Here is a 13,965-nt window from a genome sequence, read left to right on the forward strand (position 1 = left end):
GTTCATTCCAGCTTTCGATCCACACATCTGCTATGGAGGGGAGTGCAATTGCAAAGATGTGTATTACATGTGCCCAATTTAGTGACCCTAAATTTCTGTTCCAGTCAGATTGGAGAGGGAACATTATTTTGGGACCATGGCTCAAGCTGCTAAAGAAATACAAACTGAAGATAAGCCAGAGGAATCGATGCTTGTGGACAGGAAAAGTTCTGAACTGCAGTGGCAGCATCTCACTATAATTATCTTTCGTGTAAATATTTCTTTGACCAAACAGGCTTATTCACACTTTCTCAATACTGTCCACTCCTTCAGAGTGCTTCCTGCTGCTCTTGTTTAATGACAAAAACAACAACGATGATGACACCAGCAACAACAAGATTTGGGAGGTTTTAGAAAAAAGAGAAGGCACGTTGTCCTCCCCAAAGTAGTAATGTTTAGAAAAACAGGAGGTTTTGAGGTGTGTTGAAGCAATTCAGTTCAATGCCGTAATTCTCCTGGGCATTTTGGGCATTCTTCATGGGCTTGCTAAGGTTTTCCTTTCCTGTGTAGAACCCAGCAGTGCAAATTGGATTACTGTGAGCTTTTTGTTCTAGAGGCTGAATAATGCACTGTAGTTTTGGTTCCAGTGGTACCACTCTGATATCAAACAGCATGATTATTATGTGCATGTGTAAGTTATTTTAGGATTCCAACAGGTTCAGAACTTTTTAGAAAATGATTTCTCAGTGTCTTCAGGATTTACTTGACACTAATTGAAGTCACTTGGTTAATATCAAAATTTGAGCTAAGAACAATAAATGTCTACATAAAATGTATCCTATGGACTTATAGTGACAGCTTATCAAAGTGTTTAATTCTAACTAAATAGTTAGAATAGCCACTGAATACTATGGTATATACAACACAAGTTTTCAGTATTTATTATTCAGGCCTATTTTTTCTTTTTTTCATTGAGAACTAACTAAGATTTGAAACACACTCATAAGTCCCTGGGATCTCTTATTTGTTGCCAGAAGAGCATAGATAAGCGTGAGAATACAAGCGTGTGTGTGTGCGCGTGTGTGTTTGTATATGTCTGTGTGCCTGTGCATGTGTATGTATAGTAAATTATTTAACGAACAGTTCAGAAAAAATTATACACAACAAAATTTACTGAAGTATAGTTTTCATTATTTTGTTTGTTTCAAGGTGTTTTCTTTTCCAGTGAAGTAGGAAATCAGTACTTAACCATATCACGAGAATAAATATTGCTGTAACGATGGTGCTATAAAGATGTTCTCTATTTCCTTATAGAGGAAATAGAGAACATCAAAGTCATTGATTCTAACATTTTAAAATAGTCAAAATCTAATTGTTAAAAAGATTTTTAAATATATATCATTCACTGTTTGGTCCTACCAAGCATCCATAGAGCACAGTCTCCTAAGTCTATCAAATAAAGAAAATAAAACTTAAGAATTTACAAAATGTTTGTGTGTGTGTGTGTGTGTGTGTGTGTATGCACAACACACACATACATATTCAAATTTTCCACCCAATCTGAAAGAAAATAGAATTGGTAAGGGAAATCATAATCTGGAAAAGAGAATAGACTTATAATAAGATGGGCATTGGTGACTCATTTAAGGCATTTAGAGAGGGAGATCTACATAGGAATATATCTAAAAGAGATGTTAGACTAAAAATGCCATTTTCAAGAATTTATTAGAAACCAACTTGAACCTTAAAAGAATACTGAAAGGGATTTGTCCCATCCCCATCAGCTAGGTCATAAATGATAAAATAGCATGTGCTTAAATATTTAAACTAAGCAAATGTGAGTAGCTAATATTTTTAAGATGATATTCCAAATGGAAATAAAAAGAACAGATAACACTAAATGCTTTCCATATGGAATAAGTGAATGCATAGTAAAAGGAAGAAGCAATATGACATTCTATCATATGAAATGTAGAAAAACAACCAATGTTGTGATTTTTCAAGTTGCCATGCTTTTTCTCCTTTGGGAGGGTTTGGTTTAAACTTTCATTTCATGCTTTTGTTTTTAAATCAATTAGTGAAAACAAATGAAAAATAAAACTACTACAGGAAGAGACAGAGTAGCCACTTAATATCCAGTGAAATGTATCAACTGAATATTCTTTATTCAGTTAATGAAGTTTCGGTTTCTGTCTGGCTTTACTTTGCTACAGCAGTGAGGTTGCCTCAGTGATTTGAGTGTCACGATGTTAGTATTTGTCATGCTGCCTTCTAGACAGTGATTGAGACTTATAGAGATTGCTCTTGATAAAAATTTATTACCCAACCCTGATGGATGAGATGCCTAAAATTTGAGTCCCATCCACTTCTGAATATATATCCCTGCGTAACTTGCATCATCAGTCTTATTTTTTTGCCAACATATTTTCATGTCCCTTAAATATTTCTGAAGGAGGAATTATCATTTATCATCTTTTGGGGTTTGTCTTAGGCAAGAAAAAAAACATGATATCAATTTTTCATGTAACTTAGAATAAGAAAAAAATGAAAAAACAAATCTAGTGTAGAATCTTTAGCGTTTTCTGAGTTCTTATGTTTTGTGGCATTTGGGAGTTTTTAATTCGTTGGTTTTGGGATTGGCATGTAGGGACCTCAGTGGTACAAGTGACAGCAACGGATGCCGATGATCCTACATACGGCAACAGCGCCCGAGTGGTCTACAGTATCCTACAAGGACAGCCATACTTCTCAGTGGAGCCAAAGACAGGTAAAAATTGACATGCAACTCTCTTTGTAAAGTCATCATTTATATCTTGGCATAGAATTAATAATAGTTATTTTTATTCAGTATAGTTGGAATTGATAACAGACACTATTTTTACTGTGGTTTTCTCAATATGTGTACCATGGTAGTAAACAGTATATTATTTATAGAGACATTAGCACATTTTAGGAATATTTTATTACATTTATCTATTCCTACCAAAATTAAACAAAATATTAGATATTGAAAAGTGTTTCAGCTGTTACCTCTTGACTATATAAGAAAATGTTCATCATTCATCTCTAAATTTTTTTTTTTTGCTTTGTTTTCTTTAATTAATTCACTTAGGAATTACACACAGTAAAATTTAAATCTTAAGCAAAATCTCCTTGCCATCCAGTAGAATATGTACTAGGTTCAACTTATCCTTCCAGGGGCTGGTTTTTCTCAGGGAAATTAGTTGAAACATAACAATTAGGATGATGATCTGCTAAGTCAAAAACTAAATTAAATGACTTTTAATTTCAGAAAAAAAAATTATGAATTGCAAAGCTGCCTGGATACAATATGTGGTTGTTTGGCTAGATATTGTCATTTGCTTTGAAGATGAAATAGTTTATATACCGTAAGACTGTAATTTGGAGCACTGTTTTCTTGGTTATAAAATAATATTTTATCTATTCTGCTCCTCTGGCTCTGGGTATAGGGAAGTGTGGGCAGGTGCGAAGATGGGTGGGTGTGAGCCATTGGTTTTCTTCATCACTGTGAAAATCCAAAATTTCTCTATATCTTAATAATTTTGCCTTTATCATGGAGAATAATTCTTCCTCAAATAGCAAGTTTGTGATTTTGAAAATTTGATAGTACTTATGATCCTAAATGAATATTTTAATGCCACTTACCCTGTTTTTCATATTATAAAAAATGGCAATATCAGATCATTCTCAAATCACTCTGGGGGGGATAAACATTTTAAGTGTCTTTTGAGAACGACAGTTGTGCAAAAACAGGCCAGTAAATTCGCTGTGAGCTCATCATTCATTAGACTTTTCATAGAGGCCGTGGCATATTTTTTACCCATGTTGTGATAAAGTCTGGAAGCTGCCTAGAAAGTCTGATAGAGGAGAAATAGTTCTGATTCAGTGAGTATTGAAGGAGAAGTAAATGAAAGTATCTGGTTTATGATCTGAATCCTGGGAATGTAGAGGTTGTGCTCGTGGTTGATTTAATGACAGATCTGAGAACCTAAATCCAGACACCACCCATTCCCTTCTGTATCTGCTCTTTGCAGCCTAGAAAGACATTGACAAGTTTCTGACAATTTGCTCACAAATTGTATACCTCCTGCAATATATAACCTGTTCAAAAATAGTATGTACTAATCCAAAGGGTTAAATATTTTGCTGCTACTAATGATTGGCTTGTGATTTTAGCTTTGCTGTAAGATAATAGGTGTTTCATAGGCCCTGTGTAGGTAAGACCTCACCTGTTGAGCAACTGGACAATAGTCTGTGTCATGGAATCACATGATTAGTACTTCAAACTTAATTTTAAATCTCAAGGACCGTCTATTACAGGAGGTAAAGTTTCATTTAGTTTTGTTTTGGTTAAGAGTTTTAATGCTGTAATCATGGTAATCACTGGGACTTCTCTTATAGTCATTTGTGCAGAGGTATTCTAGGAATTGTTGTGTCCTCTCTGCTATCATAATATAGAGAATGCATCCCCCCCCGCAAAAAAAAATGGAATTCTATTTTTCTGACAAAGATAGATGGAGAATTTTCAGGCCTTGCAAGCATCAAAAGCTATGTAGACAGTTTGAGGTAGTCTTCCTCAGTTGGTGTATGATTCTTATCTATGTAAGAAATAACATTATTTCCCACATCTCCAAATCTAAGGCCTTTTGAGAAGAATGTAAAACTTTTGACAGGAAAAATGCCGAAAATATGTTAAATCAAGATTATTATAAAGTAGGCCTAGGAAATCACCGTTAAATACATCTCTGCAAGTTTAACTTCTAATTTCTTTTTTAAAAAGGAGTAATATTAGTAATATTAATAATAACCATTACTATTTGTTAATCACATATCATTAACTTAGCCTGGCTAAAATCTCTGAGCATGTATTCCATCTGTAGCACACTTACAGGCCACATGACCAGAGGGGTAAGCGTATTTTCTACGTTAATTTCTCAGTCCACAAAGTGAGGATGTGAGTAGCTGCAATAAACAATGTTGACAATTCAGCAAGCAAAGAGAATGGCACTAGAAACAAGATAATGTAGCATTAAAAGGACTGCAGAGATATATACACTACCAAACGTAAGGTAGATAGCTAGTGGGAAGCAGCCGCATAGCACAGGGAGATCAGCTAGGTGCTTTGTGACCACCTAGAGGGGTGGGATAGGGAGGGTGGGAGGGAGGGAGCCGCAAGAGGGAAGAGTTATGGGAACATATGTATATGTATAGCTGATTCACTTTGTTATAAAGCAGAAACTAACACACTATTGTAAAGCAGTTATACTCCAATAAAGATGTAAAAAAAAAAAAAACAGAAAGATTCTCATCACCTATCTTCATAATGTCCCCAAATTCACAGGGAGATCGAGAATTATTCTAATGTGTTTATCTAGTCCGTAACCTACAAGCACATAGATCCAGTTTGTCAATCTATTTCATATATGGCAGGACTGGCTACATAATTTGCTATTTGAAATGAAAGTGCAGGCTTCTTGTTCTAAAATTAGTAGGATTTCAGATGTCATCAGCAGAGCAGAAACCAAACATGGGGACAGTGTGTGACTGCACAGACCACAAGGCCATGAAGTTGGCCTTGAAAAATGGTTGGAGTGTCAAATATCACTTGTCATTTAGGAGTTCTTAAACATAGAGGTGTGACTCTATGGTGCCTGCCTTAGAGATTACATGCATACTTGTTACATCCTAGCTTTAGGTAAGTAATACAGTTGTAACAAAGCCCTCGTCCCTAATACACCCTTCATGCATGTTCCATCCTGTGGCATGGCTCATGGTGTAGAGGACCCTCACTCCTGTCAGGGCTTCCTCAGGACATCCTCTCAAAAGAGTGAGGAGATGTAACGACAGTCCCTTCCTCAGCGACTCTTTATTTGATGCCAGCTCTGTAATCCTTTGATGATCCAGAAGCTTCCATCTCTACTATTGTTGGCTCTTCTCCATGTTTTTATGGTTCTGTTACATGCTTCACTTAGAGGTAGAGAAACCAAATAATACAAGTCTTAGACAGAAAATTTAGAAAAGAATACAAACTTATTGGAAGAGATTCACCTGTACATCTACTGTATCTTGAACCCGACAGCATGAATAGCCCAGCCCTGTGTTACCTGACTGATGTGGTTGCCTAGACTCCTGGGACTAATCCAGAGCTTCAGAATGGACTTCCGAAATGTACACATCTGAATTCTTAAGGAGATTCCATGATAACAGAATATGCTTTAAAAAGCAAAACAAAACATTGATGGTGGGTAGGAGATTAGAAAATCATCTGAAAATTTATTCCCAGACCAAAAACTAGACAGTTTTTGCATAATACTAGTGATAAATTTATGTTTCATACACAATACTTTTTTGTGGACATGGATTATAAATAAATAAGAAGTTCTGGGTTACTGGTCAGATGTACATCTATAGAAAAATGATTATTCAGAAAGCCTAAAATCTGAGCCAGTCTCTTTTCTAAGGAGTTACAGGATATATTCTTCTTATCATAAGTGGCTTAAAATTATTGACTATTAAAATTAAATATTATCATCTCCCATGAAAACCTCACAGAACTGTAAGGTTATGATTAGGCAGGACTGGCCTTTACCACTTCAGAGGCATAGTAAAAACAGTTTCTGTGTGTGTGTGTGTGTGTGTGTGTGTGTGTGTGTGTGTGTGTGTGTGTCTATATAATATACAGCAAAATGCAGATCAAATCCAACGTATGAGAATTCTTTTCCAAATGTAGACAGTTGATACTCAAAAGTAAAAAGCTAGCAAAAGCCATTGAACTAGAAATCTATTATGTTTGAATGTTCTTATTTAAATTCACTTCTCTCCTAGTTATTTCATTCTTGTAAAAAATATGTTTAATAATTGAGGTATTTGGAAATTACCGTTGCCACCTGCATTTCTTTGCAAACTTTTGATGATTTTTGCTTTGGAGGAGTGTTATATATAGGATCATTTGTAAAGAGACAATTAGACGTGTGAAAAATAAGTGAGTAACTTTGACTACCACACTTCTCCCCTGATAATTCTATGTTTTCTTTCAAATAATGCTGCTGAGCAAAACCATGAGAAGATGAGGCAGCTGTGTTTTCTTTGCTGACTAGTTGAGATGTTATGGACCTCTCTCCATCATAATACATGTGCAAGGGTACAAACTCACACATGTTGATTTTGGAAGGAAAATGAGAGATGAATAGAAATTAAAAATTGAAACTGAATGAGTAAGAAATTTTGCTAGAACTTCACTAATATTTGATCTATATGAAATGCACCATTAGTCAAATATTCAGTATTGTCAATGCTCAATGTATAAAAAAGTATTACAAGTAAAGATGATTAACATCAAAGAAAAAAGGGAAGGTGGGAGGGGGAGGGAGAGAGAGAAAGGGAAGGAGAGAGAGAGAGAGAGAGAGGGAGAAAGAGAGAGAGAGAGAGAGATGTAAGTCCCAGAACTCTTAGACAAAGATTGTTATGCTTGGTAACAGCGTGTCTTACTGAGGTCAGTACTCAATGCCTTATATATTAGAGTTAAGGGAAGTATTGAAGAACGGACATGAAATGTTCATAGAATCATTATGGCTCTAAGAAGAATATTTATGTCTCAGACAATTATCAGTGAACCAAATGGGTATATGACTATGTTTCTTTTGATTGTCATTTTGATGTTTCAGAGATTAACTATAAGCAGTGTGTAGATAACCGAAAGAGTTCAGTGAAGGGTTTACTTAGAGAGACCTTGTATTGCTGTGCTTGTAGCAAGTGTCCAGTATAGTGTATTAGAATAAGTGATTGTTAAAACAACAGCAATAACAACAAATGGCCTACTCAAAGAAGTATAATTTGAATGCTTAAAATACTGATATATTGTTGGGGTGTGTATGTGTATATATATATGTGTATGTATTTGATAGCTACTGCTTAGAACTAAGTAACAATAAGGTTGCTTAAGATGGTGTGGGTGTTACTCAGCTTGGAATCTTGAGAACCAGTAACATATTGTTTAAGTTATTCTTAAACTATTGAAAGATTTTCTCATCTCTTCCCCACTCCTAGGATATTTACGGAACTGTAGGCCTGATATAGTATAATGTAGGCTTGTAACTTATACTTAGGGCTGAAATATAACACACACAGACCATTTTTACATGTGTCCATGGAAGAATCAGCATTTAAACAATTTAAATTGGCAGCTTTTAAAAAACATTTTATAAATTTGGAGGATATAAAAACATTTTTATGCTGAATGTGAGGGAAAAAAAATATTTATCCCAAGTTGTTTACAATTATGCTCTCCCAACGAATCATCCTTTGTCAAACAGCCCAGTTTTGCCCCTGAGAAGTCCATGTTACCAGAGTTCCTGTTCCTCACACCTGAGTCATTGGGGATTTAAATTCTGACTTAAACTCTAAAAGTTAGAATCTGTTTAATAAAATGATTTAGACATTTTTCAAACGAAGTCCATAAAAGGGTTCAGGGTAGGTAGGTAAGAAATGATGGAAGTACAAGAAATGATTAAGTAGGATTCTAGACTCCTTCTGGTATCTAATTAGCAAAGATGGCCTCATATTTGCTAGTTTCGAGATCTGTATAGGGCAATATTGAATACATAGGTTTTCATCTGACATAATCTCTATGTGCATATACTAAGTATATTATGTATATAATGTCATTTTATATATTTACATATAGCATAAACTAAATTCTATCCCATAAAGATACTATTACCTAATCTATTTATGTAATAATTAGTTATTAATATAAAACCACTAATTTAGTGCAGCAATGATTATTGAGTCAAGCTTTCTTACCAAGCAATGTGAAGTTCTGAAATCAATTTTTCATACCTCTGAAGTCTTAAAAGCTATCCGTATTAAATGCAATTGGTTCGAAAGAAACAATACAACACATCAGTATTTTTAGTGTCTTGATTTCCACTAACACAGTCATTCTCATCTATAGTACCTTTTCTCAGACCTTTAGATACAGCATAAAGTCATCCAGCAGCATAGTTTGGAATGGTGTTTTGTTTATTAAGCATAAATAACTCTCATTCCTTTTATTTATGGAATAGTTATTTTGCTGGAAAAGAGGTAGTAGCTGGAAGAGAGTTAGGGACCATAGCTGAAAGGTTTGTGGTGATTTCACGTCACTGGGAATTAAGTTGTTGGAGAGGGTGAAAGAGAAAAAGAGAGGTTCATTGTCATATACTTATACAGGTCACTGCCCATTCTTCTAGAGGAGTATATTTTATTTATTATAGGTTGGTATTTCCTGAACCATACATTTCCGTAAAATTTAAAGATAATCCTCTCTCTCCGCTTTTCCGCATTACAGCGTTTTCTGTGTTTGTGATGTTGTATATAATTATTATATCCCTTTGGCCTTTAATATGCATTGCAATTATTAAAAGGAAAAAAAACAAAAGGCAACAACTCAAGAGCTATTTTCTACCTATATCAGTGTTCTTCGCTAGTATAAATGCAGTGATTCATGATGCATTTTACTGGGATTTGAAATTTTACAGGAGTCATCAAGACCGCCCTTCCAAACATGGATAGAGAGGCTAAAGACCAGTATTTGCTTGTTATTCAGGCAAAGGATATGGTTGGTCAAAACGGAGGACTCTCTGGAACCACGTCGGTCACCGTGACCCTAACTGATGTCAACGACAACCCGCCTCGCTTTCCTCGAAGTAAGCTGTTCTGTTGCACGTTGCAAGCACATTAGTTTTCCTTGCCAGGTTATAAAAATGTCTTTAAAAAGGAGTTTTTCCAAATACTTCTCAAACAAATAATTATCTTAACTACATTCTCCCCCAGTTTTATCAGAGGCATGATTTTTAATTCAGTAATATGGAATAATAAGGGTATTGAAAATAATTAGAAGTAATTATATCTTTGTATTACTTCTATCTTAAATATAATATGCTTTTTCTTTTGTTCACACTTTGAATACTAGACAGTTATGAAGTTTGTTTATGCATTAATCTTTTTATTCAAAGACATGCTACTCTTTACATTCTGTAAGTTATGAGGTTGTTGCCAATTAGTAACATTCAAATACACTTCGTGAATTCTCTACGCTAAAGATAAAAATAAGAGTCCTGAACTTCACTTTTCATTCCACACTTTTTTTTAACCAGTTCATGTACCCTGAACATTCCTTCTGCTACCCACCACATCTTTTTTATGCAAACGCTCAGCATTTCAAAAGAAATCAGTCCAAAGACCCAGAAAACCGCATTCCCTCAATTTAGTTTCTTTGACCAAAGTGGCTTTTGTTTTAAACAAGTAAGAGGAAAAAATAATTTCCTTAGGTAGAGCTGTCCTGATTGTAAAAAAGCATTTCATCTCACTCTCTTTTAGTTGCCTTTTTTCTGCTTTTTTGTAAATGTGTGTGGTATTTCTTTAGAATACTCAAGAAAATAAGGAAATCATACAAACTACAATGTTTTTAAATGCTTGTCTGATAGAAATAGGGAACTGAGCTCCCTTATGAACAGATCTTAAAGCTAATAATGTTAAACAAGGACACTTTCTCTGCAAATATGAGTGCCACCATGTTTTCCTTCAAATACTGCTTCTTTAGATGTTTTATTTTACATATTTTTAATATTTATATTGTTGTACAACAGACATTTCAATACCTCCTGGCAAAATAAAGAAAATTACACTAACTTTAACATTAAAGAAAAAAAAAAGAACCTATATCCTTAATTGTGTCCTTGATGGTTTACAATGGGGAGGAGGGGAGGATTGAAGAATAAACAAAACAAAACAAAACAAAACAATTAATGCGATTATATTTGGCTGATAATAGAATTCGCTGTTTCTCTTTAACTATAGTGATAAGAATTGACACAAAATTTTTGTGGTTTCAGTTGTCATGATTTGATAGGATAGAGCATGGATTTTCTAGCTTACTAGATACTCCCCTACTTACTGAAGTGAAGGAAGCCAAAAATATGTCATTAGTTTTCTCATTTTGGCTGAGATTTTTCTCTACCATGTAGTTACTATTCTAACCTTGAAATTTTGGGATTTTCATAAGGACACTTGTAGATATGTGAAAGGGTCGCTCAAAAATAGTAAGTATGTGTTGTAATCATTTTTTAAAATCAGTAACAATTTATAAAATGTAGAAAATTGCAAAAGCAATCATTCTTAGCCTAGAATGTGGTCCCTTCATATGGATACATTTTCCTTTCTCTGTTTCAGAGAGAATCCTTTCTTTTCTCTTCATAAGAAAGTGCAAATGCACCACTGTTAGCAGCCAGAAGGAAATGGAAAAGGGGGGAGGAAGCAGGAAAAAGTAGATGATTAGAGGAAAATGGTGAAGGGACGTTTCCTAGTTTCACAGGTGAAGGGGTGTTTCCTAGTTTCAAAGGGATGGTTGACGTACTTCATCACCCCCCCAAACTGGCTTTTTAAATTTTTTATTTATTTTTGAGGGGAGGGGTAGTGGGGAGTTGAGGGATGGTGAAGAGTTTTTACAAAAGAAAGTTTAAAAAAGTTACTATTCTTCTTTTGTTTCTCTTTCCTCCTGTTCAAATAACATTGCCTCTGCTCTTGTACCATTGTGCCCCAAATCAGTTCTACATCCAACTCACACAAATAATTATTATCCTCGGTAAATTTATGAGCTAAAAGAAGACTAATATTGACTTTCATCAGGTTCCTCGTCCAGTTTTCTGAAACTTTTGCAGCAAAAGATACTATTATGGAAATTCCAATATTGAGTAATCAGAACTATTTAGGCTTGGTTTTTGCCCATTTGAGGCCTAAGCTATACTATTTTAATGTTTTAATATTCAGTATTTATATTAATTGCATTTTAATTCTTTATAGTCAATACTCAATGTTAAGTCTATTTATAATTATTTGAAATTTATCTTTACTATTAAAAGTAGCATATTTCTCAGCACTAGAAATACCAGAATGGAGGATCTCCTCATGCCTTTCCCCAGGCCATCTGTTTCTGCTCTTACTTATTTCCATGAAATTTCTTGAGGCTGCATGAAATTTGTCATTTGCCTGTTATTGCTTTGTTATCTTCTTTTTCAAAAAATAAAAACAAATTAAGCAAAGATGGTGCAAAATAACCAAATAATTAAATTTTTATTGGTTAGTTTGGTGTAAGGTTTTGTTCATTTCTTGTTTTTAATTTCACAGGGTCGTACCAGTATAACGTCCCGGAATCATTGCCCGTGGCTTCCGTTGTGGCCAGAATTAAAGCTGCCGATGCAGATATAGGAGCTAATGCTGAAATGGAATACAAAATTGTGGATGGTGATGGATTCGGGATTTTCAAGATTTCTGTTGACAAAGATTCACAGGAAGGAATCATTACTATACAGAAGGTAATATTTATTTTTGTTTCCTGTGAAGGTAATATCATAGAGATTATTGAGAAAACTTGTCTGCTCTGAAAGAAGAATGTGTTAGACACATTGAATGGCTTTATGGGACCATTGTTATTTTAATTTTAGGAAAAAATGCTGTGCATTTATTTTTACGTGTCGGGATTGTAGAGAAAATTGAGTAACGTGTAATTACACTCTATCAGTTCTATTCTCTGAGCAGACCCACAGCTCTTATCTAAGCTCTGTAACAGAAAAGCATACTGGCAAATGTGCTGTTTTAATGACCTGCTTCGTGAGATGAATATTCTTTTATTTTTTAATTAATTTTTATTAGAGTATAGTTGCTTTACAATGTTGTGTTAGTTTCTGCTGTACAGCGAAGTGAGTCAGCTATATGTATACATATATCCCCTCTTTTTTGGATTTCCTTCCCATTTAGGTCACCACAGAGCAGAGGTGAGTTCCCTGTGCTGTACAATAGGTTCTCATTAGTTATCTATTTTATACATAGAGTGTATATATGTCAATCCCAATCTCCCAGTTCATCCCCCCCCGAATATTCTTCTTTGTTGACTACTTTAGTAATGAAACCCTAAAATCATCCAAAAGCCTTTGTAAGCAACTAGACAAGCACTCCACATACGTGAAAATAATATACATAAACTTGGAACTAGAAACTGAAATGTTATAGACTAGCTACATTATCAGCCATTCCTTTTTAATATTTATATTAACTGAAGTATTTGAAAAATTTATATAAACAGGGCATGGAAAGTTGTGAAGCCTATCATAATCCCTTAAAAAATAAGTGCAAAGGAGATTTAAAAAAATCTTTATAATCCAAAATAAAGACTATTTGCCAAATTAGCTCCCAACACTGATTAGATATGGGGGAAAATGAGCTGTTAACTCCCTTTGATCTGTATAGATGTGATCCTTGACAAATGTTAAATTAAAAAAAAAAAATCAAAAGGAATTGTTCCAGAATATAGTCTTATTTTCTCAAATGTTTGAAATACTAAAAATTAAAACATACGTGAGAATGCCCACACTCAAGATACTGGGATTTTATGCCAGTGTAACAATCCAGGTGTATAACTCTGTAATTAACACTCCTCAATAATTAACACATCAATAAAGAAAGTTATATTTTAGTTGTTATAGGAAAACATATGTTCAATTTCAGGCCAATGGGCATAACATTTCTGCAGTTATTTCCAGTGGACAGCTGCTGTTTTAGCTCAGCTGGTGACAATCTGTCTAAAAAAGTTTTAATAAGTAGGCTAGGCCAACTCTTGGTAAAATGTTTTGTTGTCTAAAATAAAAGGAATGCACTAAGGTGCAATGCTGCTCAAAGATTTCAGAGATGCATCTGAAATCAATCTGCTCATATTCCAGAAGTTTTAAATATATATTGAAATTATTTTATTGAACACATGTATATTTCATATAATGAGAGCATAAATCATTGAAGAAATATATAAATACAAATATATATGTATTTGATATGAGATATTTGATTCAGTAATAGAAAAAATTTTATACTCAGTTCCTTGATATTATTTCTAGAAGTTTTAGAGAACTGTTTAAAAAAAAAGCTATAAGAAAA

The 13,965-nt window shown here is 34.2% G+C and overlaps 1 protein-coding gene across 1 annotated transcript in view; it reads left to right on the forward strand.

Moving 5' to 3' along the window:
- CDH7 (cadherin 7) overlaps positions 1-13,965 on the forward strand; it is a 123,732-nt gene that overhangs the window by 58,265 nt on the left and 51,502 nt on the right. Inside the window, exons 4-6 of the mRNA XM_007460479.1 lie at positions 2,627-2,746; positions 9,519-9,686; positions 12,166-12,353. Of these exons, the coding sequence (XP_007460541.1) occupies positions 2,627-2,746; positions 9,519-9,686; positions 12,166-12,353 (476 nt within the window). The remainder of the gene's footprint in view (positions 1-2,626; positions 2,747-9,518; positions 9,687-12,165; positions 12,354-13,965) is intronic.

Source organism: Lipotes vexillifer, unplaced genomic scaffold (assembly GCF_000442215.2).
Source record: "Lipotes vexillifer unplaced genomic scaffold, Lipotes_vexillifer_v1.1 scaffold483, whole genome shotgun sequence".
In the NCBI taxonomy this organism is placed as follows: Eukaryota; Metazoa; Chordata; class Mammalia; order Artiodactyla; family Lipotidae; genus Lipotes; species Lipotes vexillifer.